The 12041-nt window shown below is 43.6% G+C and overlaps 1 protein-coding gene across 1 annotated transcript; it reads left to right on the top strand.

Annotated features, from left to right (window-relative positions):
• Positions 1-9413: 9413 nt before the first annotated feature.
• N7496_004491 (uncharacterized protein) lies at positions 9414-9791 on the top strand (the record flags this gene model as incomplete). Its single annotated transcript, XM_056697422.1, has 3 exons — positions 9414-9505; positions 9563-9668; positions 9726-9791. The coding sequence occupies 3 exons, from the start codon at positions 9414-9416 to the stop codon at positions 9789-9791; spliced, it is 264 nt and encodes an 87-aa protein (XP_056559634.1).
• Between the last annotated feature and the right edge of the window lie 2250 nt (positions 9792-12041).

Genomic DNA, 12041 nt, shown 5'->3' with positions numbered 1-12041 from the left:
AAGCAGGGCGAATTGCCTAATCAGGCAATTTAACCGCCTACTAGGGCCTTACCTAGGTGTAGTGGATGTAGGGAGATTGGCCACAAGATCAATGTATGTAAAAATCGCTATATCTAGTTGAATTAATGGGTGTTGGTTGAATTAATCGATTTTGAAATTTACTAATGACTCATTAGTAATGAGGGTGGGTGAGCCGATCGGCTAGGAAATACGTTATTGGAGCTTAGCCATATTACTAGCTTAGATATATTAGCTAGAATTAGTTTAGATCTAAGCTTACTCGCTTGCTATCTATACTTAAGGTTTAGCCGAACGTAGCTAATCAAAGAATGTACAAACCTACTTTTTTTAAAATAATTCAATCACTGGATGGTTATTTTAGAAGATATAGCGGTAGATGAAGTATATGGAGTAGAAAATATATATTCTATAGAAGTACCGCAGCACTATCCCTAGCGAGATCTCTTTGTTTAATACTAATGCTGCTCTATTAAAAAAAAGCTAGCTAATTAGAAGTGTTTATAGTTGTATACGCTATCTAATCTCTATCTGATATTCAAAACTAGTGGGTATGTAATATAAGAGGGTGCAGAAATAGCAGTTTGAAATATAGGTGAAATATTTTTTATCTAATTTGAAAGTCGGGGGGCGTGGTCTGACCGAAAATCGATGGGACTACAAGGTCCTATGGGATTTCCCATGGAAGTATAGGAGTTTCCCACGGGATTAGCTAATCGGAAGAGTGCCTACTATGGGTCTCCTTATTAACTATGATAGATTAACTGTATCTTTTTGTTACGGTCAAGCGAAAAGATTATGAATCAATTCGGTACTGTTTAAACGAGGCAACTAAATCTAGAGAAAGAAGAAGAGAAGGAAGATTCTAATCCACCCAAAGGGATTGCCTTTATATGGCCCTCCCTTTTCGGCAACTCCCATGCAAACACTTCTCGCCAGTTCGTTCGCAAGACTTTCCGCATCTACGAATCGTAACATTGCCCCCTTGTTTAAAAGGACCTGGCCCTCCAGGTCACGTGCATTCGGGTCTTCCTTTCTGAATCGACCAATCAGATCGCTTTGTTGTCATCTGGGTGATCTGGCTCAAAGCGATCGTTTAATGCAGCTTCAATCCATGCAGTCAATCGTACTGGCGGACCTGGCAGATCTGGGTACTTTCGGTGAAACTCCATCAGCTTTTCAGGCGCATTCTTGTAATCGCGCGCGTAGTACCAATTGTCATCGTCGTTGCCGATCCACTTCGCCTTGTACTGAAGCTTTCGGTAGTGTAGGCGCACTGCCACGATCTCATCGACTTCCCATTCAGGCTCGTCGTCAACGACTTCCGGGGGTTTCGGGTCTTGTAGTTGCCCAGGCAACGGTTCTGTTCGTGCCGCTAATCGGAGTTTCTCTGCCGAAAAAACTGGGTGCACACGAATCGATTCTGGGAGGTCTAGCTTGTACGCATTACCAACCTTCTCCACGATCATGTAAGGTCCACTTGCTTGGTCTGCAAGTTTCCTACCTGGTCGGTCTAGTTTCCAGTGCCTTGTCGTCACAAATACTCGGTCACCAACACCGAAATCCTCTGCCCTACGGTGCCGATTCGCCTGTTGACGCTGACGTTCCTGCGCATGTGTAGCTTTTCTCTGCGTATCTTCCCATATTTCCTGCATCCTGTTGGTGTAATCGCTTGCTTCTTCGTTCTGCGACTCGTTCCTTTGTCGAGGTACAATTTGACTAAGCCAGTCCAAGGCTTCCGCCGGTTTCCAATCAAAGGACACCCGGGGTTCATACCCTCGTTCAACAAAGAAGGGTGAGACTCCCGTCGTTTCCTGGGGTAAAGCTGCGAAAGCGAAGTCTATCATTGCAAGATAGTCTGACCAGTCGTCTTGGTAGTAACTCACGAAAGGTCGTAGTCGCTGTGCCATATACTGATTCACAATCTCGCTTTGACCGTCCGTCTGGGGGTGATGAGAAGTTGATAGTTTTCTTTCAATTCCGAGGATTCGACAGAACTCCTTCCAGAATCCTGATACAAACTGAGGCCCTCGGTCGGAAACAATCGACTCTGGCAATCCTACCCATCGATAGACATGGTCCACGAATAACCGGGCTGTTTCCTTTGCATCAACATCTTCGTGACAAGGTATCGAAATTGGCCGTTTGCTCAGTCTGTCCACAAAAACGCAGACGGTATCATATCCTCTGCGGTCTTTCGGGAACGAGCGGAAATCCATCGTGAGATGTTGCCACGGTCTTCCAGGGATCGGTAGGGGTTGTAGTAATCCTGGGGTTCGGTCTCTCCATGCCTTCGTCCGCTTACAGATTTGGCAGTTATCCACATATCGTTTCACGTCGTTAATCATCTCTGGCCAGTGGTATCTGGCTGTAAGCATACGCTTCGTCTTTTCGATTCCGGGATGAGCGATTGACGGTTGTCGGTGGATTTCATCTAGTAATCGTGCGCGTAGGTCGCCTTCGTCGGGAACTACAAGCTTCCCTTCATACAGCAGTAGTCCTTCTTCTATCGTCCATTTCTGATCAGAATGCACTAAGTCACGATATTCGAGAAGACTCTCGCTTGTGCGGTTCGCTGATATCACCCTTTCGACCACCGGGGATAACACCGTTCTTTTCAAAATCTCGGTGTGTCTCGGAGTCGCTGGACTAGCTCCGTTAGGAGCAAATGATCCCGTAAGTCCGCAGGAGACGGGGGTGAGCTCCACGGGCAGTGGATCATCTGGATGGGTACCCTGCTCTAGTGCTTCTCGGGGTAACAGGATCTGTTCGGCTCGCTGGCCGGTCGGTCGGTCCTTTCGAGACAGTGCGTCGGCCACCACATTGCCCTTCCCTGGGCGGTAGCGGATTTGGAAGTGAAACCGTGAGAGGGACTCTCCCCAGCGTACTTGTCTTGCGTTCAGCATTCGAGTAGTCATAAAATACTGGAGGGATTGGTGATCAGTCCAGATATTAAATCGATCTGTACGTTGTAAGCCCTCCAGTTCGGCTCGCCACTCTTCCAGTGCGCGGATAATCGCCAGCATCTCCTTATCGTGGGTGTAGTAGCTCTGCTCCGTAGGATTCATGGTTTTTGAGAAATACGCCACTGGATGCCAACCGTCGTTCGCTCCCTTCTGCGAAAGAACAGCGCCTAAACAACCATCCGAGGCGTCGGTTTCGATCTGCGTGAGTGCGTAAGGGTCATAGTGTGCCAGTACGGGCGTGGTCGTCAGCATGTGCTTTAGCTTCTGAAAGGCTGCTTGGCACGCGTCGTCCCATTTAAACTGCACTTCCTTCCTGGTTAATCGGTGTAAAGGCCTGGAAATCTTACTGTAGTCCTTGATGAATCGACGGTAGAAGTTGCACATTCCTAAGAACGATTGCACGCCTCTGACTGTACTCGGCGACTGCCATGCGTCGATCACTTCAATCTTGGCAGGGTCCACGCGAATGCCGCTCGTTCCGATAATAAAGCCTAAGAACTTCGTCTCCATAGTGTGGAACTCACACTTCTGGATAGCTACCTGTAGGCCTGCAGCTCGCAATCTGGTTAGGACCTTTCTAACGTGCTCAACGTGCTGCTGCTCGTCACCCTCTGTGTAGATCAAGATATCATCGATAAACGCGGTGCAGAAGTCGTCCAGATAATCTCCGAGGGCATGGTTTATGTATCGTTGGAAGGTCGCGGGTCCATTCGTCAATCCGAAAGGCATCACTTTGTATTTATACGAACCATATCGAGTGCGGAAGGTCGTCAAATCTTCGGATTCCGGGTGCATCCGAATTCTGTGGAAACCCTGCTGGATATCCAACTTGGTAAACCGCTTTGCCCTCCCTACTCTTTGTAGTAGTTCGTTAATCAAAGGGATAGGGTAACGGTCTTTCCTAGTCAGTTCGTTTAACTTCCGGTAGTCCACGCAGAATCGGAGGCCTCCACCTGGTTTCATGGCCATTAGGATTGGTGAGGCGTACGGTGCTGTGGAGGGTACTATAAACCCTTTCGCGAGGTTTTGCGTGATGTAATCCTTAGCAAAGCGTAGTTCTTCTTCACTCATTTTGTACAAGGGACAGTAATTCAAGTAGACAGATCCGTCGAGTTCAATCCTGTGATCGGGACTACCTCTCAGTGGTGGCAAAGTATTTGAATCGATCTTAGAAAAGACATCGATAAACTGATGATAGGCAGTTGGGACACGCGCACGAATCTCCTCAGCTTCTAGTGCATGTTCTGGGCTCTGCTTCTCTTCGAGAATTCGATCAATCTGGGCTATCGAGGTTACGAACGTCTCTGTTCCTTCACGTTGCATATGACGGTGGAAGCCGACTCCTCCGATCGCTGCAATCTCGATACCTTTCCGGGGAAGATCGTCGACCTCAAGTCTCTTCTTCTGGGAAATAACTAACTCGTCTCGGAGAGATCGGTTCATCTTGCCCACTGAGTCTTCTTGGTGGGAGGCTCCATAGGTTGTTCGAATCGTTCTTCGGGATTCCTTCACGATCTGGTCTTCTATTAACTGGTCTCTCCGGTCTGCGTCCTTCTGGTGGAGATCGTTGACTAGTGGTCGCTTCAGGATCTGCCTCGGGATAGGTTTCACCATGCCAGTTTTTACCTGGTCTTGTAGCGAGGGCTGGTCTGGCCACAAAAGCCTTCGGTTCTTGCAATCAGGAAGTATCCCATAGGTTTCGAACCATATCCTTCCGAGAATCAGGTCATGGTTTCCAAGATCCGTCACCAACATAGTCTGACGTTGTTGTACGCGCTCATCAATCATCAACGAGAGTTTCACTGCGTGGGTAATCGGTTCTCGTAAGGATCCGTCAAACCCAGTGATCGGACACTCTCGGGGGAGTCTTCTGGTCCGTAGGCCTAGGCCATTAATCATTGTTTTCACAAGGTCGTAGTCGATAAAGATATACCCATCTGCTCCGGTATCTGCAAGGCAAGAAACGCTCACTGTTCGTCCATTGATAGCTACTCTAGCTTGAAAGGTTAAACTATCTTCTGCAGAGGACAACAGTTTCCGTAAATCCACCTTTGACACCATCGAACCTGGGATGGAGACTTGCCCCAGGTTTACTCTTTTCCCGAATCGCTATCGTTCTCTTCCGCGGCTTTCAGGTCGTCCGTCTTCTTCAAATTCGAATCCTTTCGCTTCGGTTCGGCGGCGGCGGCAGCACTTGTGGGGGTGGACTTCTTGGTGGGGCAGTTTCGAGAGATATGGCCCTGTTCGCGGCACACAAAGCAACGTCCTTCCTTTAGGAGGGTAGCCTTCTCCTTGTCATCAGGGCGGTTTGAGGGTTTCGAGTTCTGTGGGTCGCTTGGAGTACGATTCGAAGGGTTCGTACGGTTCGGGTTACGGTTACTTGCACGATTGGCGATCTGCTGCGAAATTAAACGGGCAGCAATCTGACACTTCTGCACGAACTCTTCAAGGGTAACAGAGCCTTGACCTGCATCAATCATCACCTGGTTCTGGAGGAGGGCAGGAAGCTTCCGGTACAGATCACGCTTTCGAAGATCCACAGGCTGTTCGGCCTCCTCCGCAAGGTAGGTAAATTCGGCCAGGAAATCACCGAAATCCTGCTTAGGCTCCATCTTTAGGGCGAGGTAATCGTCACGGGCAACTTGCTGATGGTTCGGGTCGTGGAAGACACTCTGTAGGTGGTCGAAAACGTCCTGCGCAGTTCGGTACGCGGCGGTAGCGTCTTCTTGCATTCGGGGGTTGATGTGTCGGAGTGCCTTTCCTTCGCAGCGACTACTCACGTACGCGAGCTGGTGGGCAGAAGTTGGATAGTGGTCCTCGTTCAATAGAAGCTTACGCTTCATCTCGGTCTTCCAATCCTTGAACTTCACATCCTTTCCGTCGTTGAACATGGGAGGGTCAGGCATCTTGGTTGACTTCCTGTTACCAGCAGTAGAAGGGGTCACCGAGGCTTCTCGCAACACACGGTTATCGTCGGTTCGCATCATATTCATCACGGTCAACAGGCTATCACGCTCCTTCCGGAGGGTTTCAGTTTCAGTTCGCATTCGGGCGTACTCCTCCTCCACCTGCTGGTCACGGGCAACGGAATCCTCTCGTTCGGTCATTGAGACAATCTGCTCACGGAGGTCGACGATCTCTTCTTGGTGGTCGGCGGTCAGGGCAGCAATCTGGCCTTTCAGGTCTTCGATATCCTTCATGCGGTTGCACAAGACCTTCCATGCGGTCTCGGGGTCTTTCTGGATCCAACGGATCAGCTCGTCGGTATCGGTCACCTCGATCTTCTCAGCGTCGGGCTGCTCATCGAGGGTCAGGGATCTTCTGCCACCACGGCGGGGGCGTTCGGTCACGTTGCTAGCCATCTTGGTGCAACGGTTCTTCGTAGGTTCGTTCGGTTGAGTGGTGTAGTCACTAGGTAGCTAGAGAGCACGTATGTACGCGTCTCTTCGCTCAGCCAGTGACTAGAAGGAAAGATAAAGGGTGAGATTTAGTTGTATGTTACGGTCAAGCGAAAAGATTATGAATCAATTCGGTACTGTTTAAACGAGGCAACTAAATCTAGAGAAAGAAGAAGAGAAGGAAGATTCTAATCCACCCAAAGGGATTGCCTTTATATGGCCCTCCCTTTTCGGCAACTCCCATGCAAACACTTCTCGCCAGTTCGTTCGCAAGACTTTCCGCATCTACGAATCGTAACACTTTTAGCTGAATTCACCCTGGTTATTATTGAATTCCTCCGGTCGTAACTACTAATTCGCCATAAGGTAAGTCCTTTCTCTTTCGATTCCCCTTGTTACAGCCAGGCGATAGAACAGGGTTCAGATCGGTGCATTCAACGAAGACAACTAAACCTAGAGAGGAGAGAAGAAGAAGATCCTCTATCTGTGGGAGATCGCGCCCTTTTGTACCTGCCCGGAAACTCCCATGTGGAAAGTTCCATCAAACTCGCATTGACCAAACTCGCATTGACCAGTTCACTCAGTCGCTCAATCGTCACACCCCTAGCTATATACTCTACTCTTCTTTAACTATGTCTTAATTTAGCTAATTTTCTGACGCTAGGCCTTCCTCTCTCTATTAGAGTAATCCTATAGAGCCCCTTACCGATATCGAATTAGATAATAGCTCCTTTATAGTAGGGAGCTTATCTTATTAACGAACTTAATATCCTACGCTATCCTCTGAGTTTACACCTCCTCTTGCTCTTCCTTCTATCCTTGAGCGGTTTGGTTCTGATCGGAAGAAGTCCTAGGTAAAATATACCGAAATGAATAAAAATGACTTTGTGATCTAGTGGTTATAGACTAAGGCTGCGATAACGATAGGATCACGTTAAAAGAAGATACGAGGGGATATAAAGTACTCCGCTAAGATCTAGTAGCATTTTGACTAAGTGGCTAACTATATCACCGGCGAGGTAATAGTTATGTGCCGAAGATGTGGAAAAACTATTCTACACCTAGGGCGAACTACGAACGGGACTAATTCTATGAATCGCTACTTTATAGCTAGAATATGTATTTAAGCTGTAAATAATATAGCAAGGCAGAAGACACTACACTAATTAATTGAATATATGGTAATATAAATATTCCACTAGTTAACTCCAGTAAACTAATAATCTACTCTTCTAATCTAGGCCGAAAACACATCACGTTCGAAGCTATCTTTTAGTGTGGAGTAATAGAAACGATGTTAGGTTAGATTTATCACTAAATTAAACCTTCCTTTTTAAATCCTTATATATAAAGGCCTTGCCGACCTTATATTAATAGCTCGGCTAGCTACGTTAAACCCTACACTCCTTATCCCTTAAACTGCTCGACGTCGTCTTCGAAAGATCGTGTAAGAAGATTAGTATCGTATCCTATCAGACCTCCCACTAAATACGAAGCTTTTAATTGCTCTTAATTATTAGATATCTCCCTTTTAATAGGCCTTTATAGTAATTACTGGTTACTTCCTCGACTAAAACTAGAAGTACCGGGAGATCCTTCTTGGCTTTGAACCCTTATATGGAAAGCACTCCGGTGTTAATCTAAGCTAGGTTCTATTCGACTGTCTATAAGAGTATTAGATTATAGATCGGGTGCTTACTATTACGACTGATAACGTATCGAATAACGATACTCTAGTTAGTAGTATATAGACGTTAATATAAGCCCTAGATCTTCTAAACTATATACTAATTATCCGAATTCCTTACTTAGCGTATATTATCTAACTTAGCCTAAAGGATCTCCTCACGATGATAAAGCTTAACCCAAAGAACGAGAGCATAGATCGGTAGTAGTTAGCTAAATAGGATACGTCCCTAAAATACCTTCGAAAGCGAGGTATTATCTATACTCTTACAAAGTAAGTCTTACCTTATATCTATTAGTTGATCTTATCTTATAGAGATCTATCTACTTATTAATATTAGGTCCGTGGCCTAGCTATAGGTATTAACGCTAGTTCTTAGCGCCGAGAAGCGTTTTTGAACCTTTAAAGTAAAGAACTAAAGCTTCTCCCTATCTAGGATGTTAAAACGCGGTAGAATTCAATATTCCTTATGCTTTAGCGCGCTAAGCGGCTCTTAAAGGCGTATAATAAGTACTATAGTGAGTATAACTATCCTTAGTTTAAACAAAACACGGAAGAGTGGCGGTAAGTTAACTACCTTCTTTGTATCACCTAACCCTTTTATTAGTGGACCACGGCTATCTCTAAGACTAAAGATATTATAATCTATTAGATCTTTAGAATCTATAATAAGCTATTTAACTATTTTGACTTCTCCATTAGCTAACTAAAGTAGAAACGGGTTCCTTAGAAGGTAACTATGCGTGGGGCGCTCGAAGTAGTCCGTTAAAAGCTCTCTAACTATTATAGCTAGACTAACGCTTATAGTAATCTCTATATAATTAGCACTATCCTTACGCCGCGGTATAAGCTATAATTCTTGTCGAAGCGTGAATAGTCCGATAATAACTACTAATAGCGTAAGACCTACCGAGGCTATATAGAAAAATACCTCGAGCCCTACTAATAGCGCTAAAAGGAGACAGAGTAGTTATAGTTTAGCCGACCTTCTACCTAACAGAAGGATAATATTAAACTACTCTTAGATAATGATAATCCTTCTGAGCCCTCTTAGTCCTAAGAGAAACAAACTAGCCTTGTATTTAACGATAAGCTTATATATTATCTTAATAGTGGTATATTTCTTCTATTCGAATATCCGCTGATTTTTTATTCTAACGTTTCTTTAATAGGTATATTGAACAAGAATCCCTATAACTTCTGGCGGGAGTATAAGTATTAATATCCTACACTCGTAAGCATAGCACGCGATATATTTACTATCCCTGCTAGCGGGGCTCTGCTCGCGACGTGTGCTATTATCGACGGGGTCGTCTTAGCGAGACCGCTATATAAGACCTTATGATGTATCGCTATATCTCCGAATTTGATCTTGATATAACAGATCTTATAGGTGAATCCGATAAGGAGGAAGAGCCTACCGCCGAAGAGAGACAGTAAGTAGCGCTATAAAGAGAGGTAAAACTAGGCTAGTTTACCCCGGTTCCAATCAGTGATAATAAAGAGGATGAGGATGAAGACGAAGATAAAGACGAAGATGAAGACGAAGATAAAGATGAAGCTGAAGGTGAAGATGAGAGTGAAGATAAGATATATAAGGTAAACTCCGTTCCTTTCGACGCCTATATACCATCCGCTATATCCTAACGTAGCTAGCGAGCTCTGGGAAAGAGACGAAAGAGTGTGGATTCCTATGGAGAAGAAGATAAGACTGAACCTTAACTACCCCCTTTACCACAGGATAAGGAGGGCTACGGTCAAATGCGGACGTCTGGAAGGGCAAGGAAACGTCCAAGAAATTTAGATGACTACGACTAGACTGCGGCACGGTTTTGGTTGCGGTCTTAGGTTGAAAACCCAAACCAAAAACCTGCGGTTGCGGTTAGCAAGGTAAAAACCGTAACCAAAACTCTTTGGTTTTAGTTAACACTTTGCCAACCAAAACCAAACCCGCAAATTTACGGTTAACCAAAACCATAGTGCGGTTAACTAACGGTTAACCGTAAATGCATAATTTTCGAAAATCCTCCCTATTTTAGTAGTCTCGTGATCTTTATGTAGCTATCTAATAATACATTTTTACACTATATTTTGGTTCCTATAGGCAGATTATATTAATACTACTAATTACCTTTAGAAATATTTTGAAATCGAATTATATTTAAGTCTAATTAGGGTATATTAAATAAGTATTAGTATAGGTTTATCTAGAAGGGTGAGTGGGTAGTGGTAAATGTGTGGTTATAGCTACTTTTGACACTTAGTCGGCTTTGCTGCGGAAAAATATATTGAACACTTAAAGGGAGTTATTCTATTTCTAAGTAAACTAATATTTAAATCCTCGATTTCTTCTAATTTACCTCTAATGATAATTTATCCTAAATATAATATAGAGTTAGCTAAAATCAAAGGTTTTAATGGCTTTTTATTAAATAAAATCCTATAAAAAATAGAAGTAAAATATAAGTTTTAATGATTAGTTAAAATAGTATATAGTTAGTTTACGGTTAGTTTGTGGTCTTTGCGGTTACCTTACGGTTATCTAATAGTTAACTAAGAAATAACCGTACTAGTAGATAGTGGGAACTAATTAGCTAATAGGATTAACTAGTAAACTATAATTACTTTTAATATCTATTAATTCCCCCGGTCGTAACTTATTCCCTCTAATCCTAAAGCGAATCCCTAGTAAGTTTCCTTTTCCCCCTAGTAGACCCCTACTACTTCGGCCTTTCTTTATAATAGCTTATTCCTAAGTATCTGGTTTTACCGATTAGTTTTCTAAGGCTAACTTTCTATAGTTAGACGATCTACCTACCCCTAGTAATACCTACCGAATAGCTACCTCGGTTACCTTATCTAATCCTTACTAGTCTTCCTAATAGCTAGCACTATCCTTATTAAAACGCGTTAGCCCTCGGTTCTACTAGATCTAGATACTATACGATATAAATCCTAAGATAGAGTAATCCCGCTTATAATTTACGGAATAGTAGCTATAGACCGAGTTTAGAGTAAAGGAGGATACTAGAGCTTCGATCGGCTAGGATAATAAGAAAAGATCGAGTTTTTAGGATGAATTTAACTAAGTTACACACGAGAAGACTAGCGAGCTAAAGATTATATATAAGCGCTACTATACTACCCTTACTTATCCCTAGTTACGCCGCGGGGGAATAAGCCCGATGAATACGTATCTTAAAAGTACTACTTATAAGCCTAGGCTATAAAGAAGAGGGATTAATTAGCTATTACTCTAATCGGTTAATTTAAACGTTATCTTATTCTTTTACTACTATTTACTAACTCTCCTCTTATTTAGCCTTAGACTCGATCGCTATAGTCCTTCTCTGAAGATCTTCTTATCTATTATCTTCTCTAGCTTATCACTATTACCCGACTCCTATTCCGTATACTTAAGCGTCCTGAGTTCTAATAACTTTATGATATTATTTAACTAGCTCCTTCTAAGATTAAACTACCCTCTACTCGGTCTATTCGTCGTCGGCTAGACCTAGAGATTTAATAAGGATAATAGAGTATACTCGATAAGTTATTGTCAACATATAGATATTGTGGGGTCACATGATGAAGGACCCACTCATATAACCCCTCTCTATATATAGATCTTATCAACATATAGATGTTGTGGGGTCACATAACGAAGGACCCACTCATATAACCCCTCTCTACATATAGATCTTCTTCTATAAAGATCTAACAGATTGATCCTCAACGATCTCGCATATGATTACCTACCTAAGCAAGAGACTCTCAACACTCTGATTCTGTTGATTTATCATATGATCCTTTGCTATGTTTCTTATAATATAAATACTACTATGTTTCCTAGTTAAATTGAATCAAGTTTATCATCCTTTATGATCTCTCTTCTAGATCAGTGGTACTCTTCCATAATCGTGGTACTTCTCCTTCATAGAAGTGCGCACGACCGATAGACTCATAACCGTG

This window comes from Penicillium cataractarum (genome assembly GCF_028827025.1).
Source record: "Penicillium cataractarum strain IBT 29864 chromosome Unknown utg000002l, whole genome shotgun sequence".
Classification (NCBI taxonomy): domain Eukaryota; kingdom Fungi; phylum Ascomycota; class Eurotiomycetes; order Eurotiales; family Aspergillaceae; genus Penicillium; species Penicillium cataractarum.
The sequence above is the reverse complement of the archived record's forward strand: the minus strand, read 5'-3'. Positions and strand labels throughout refer to the sequence as shown.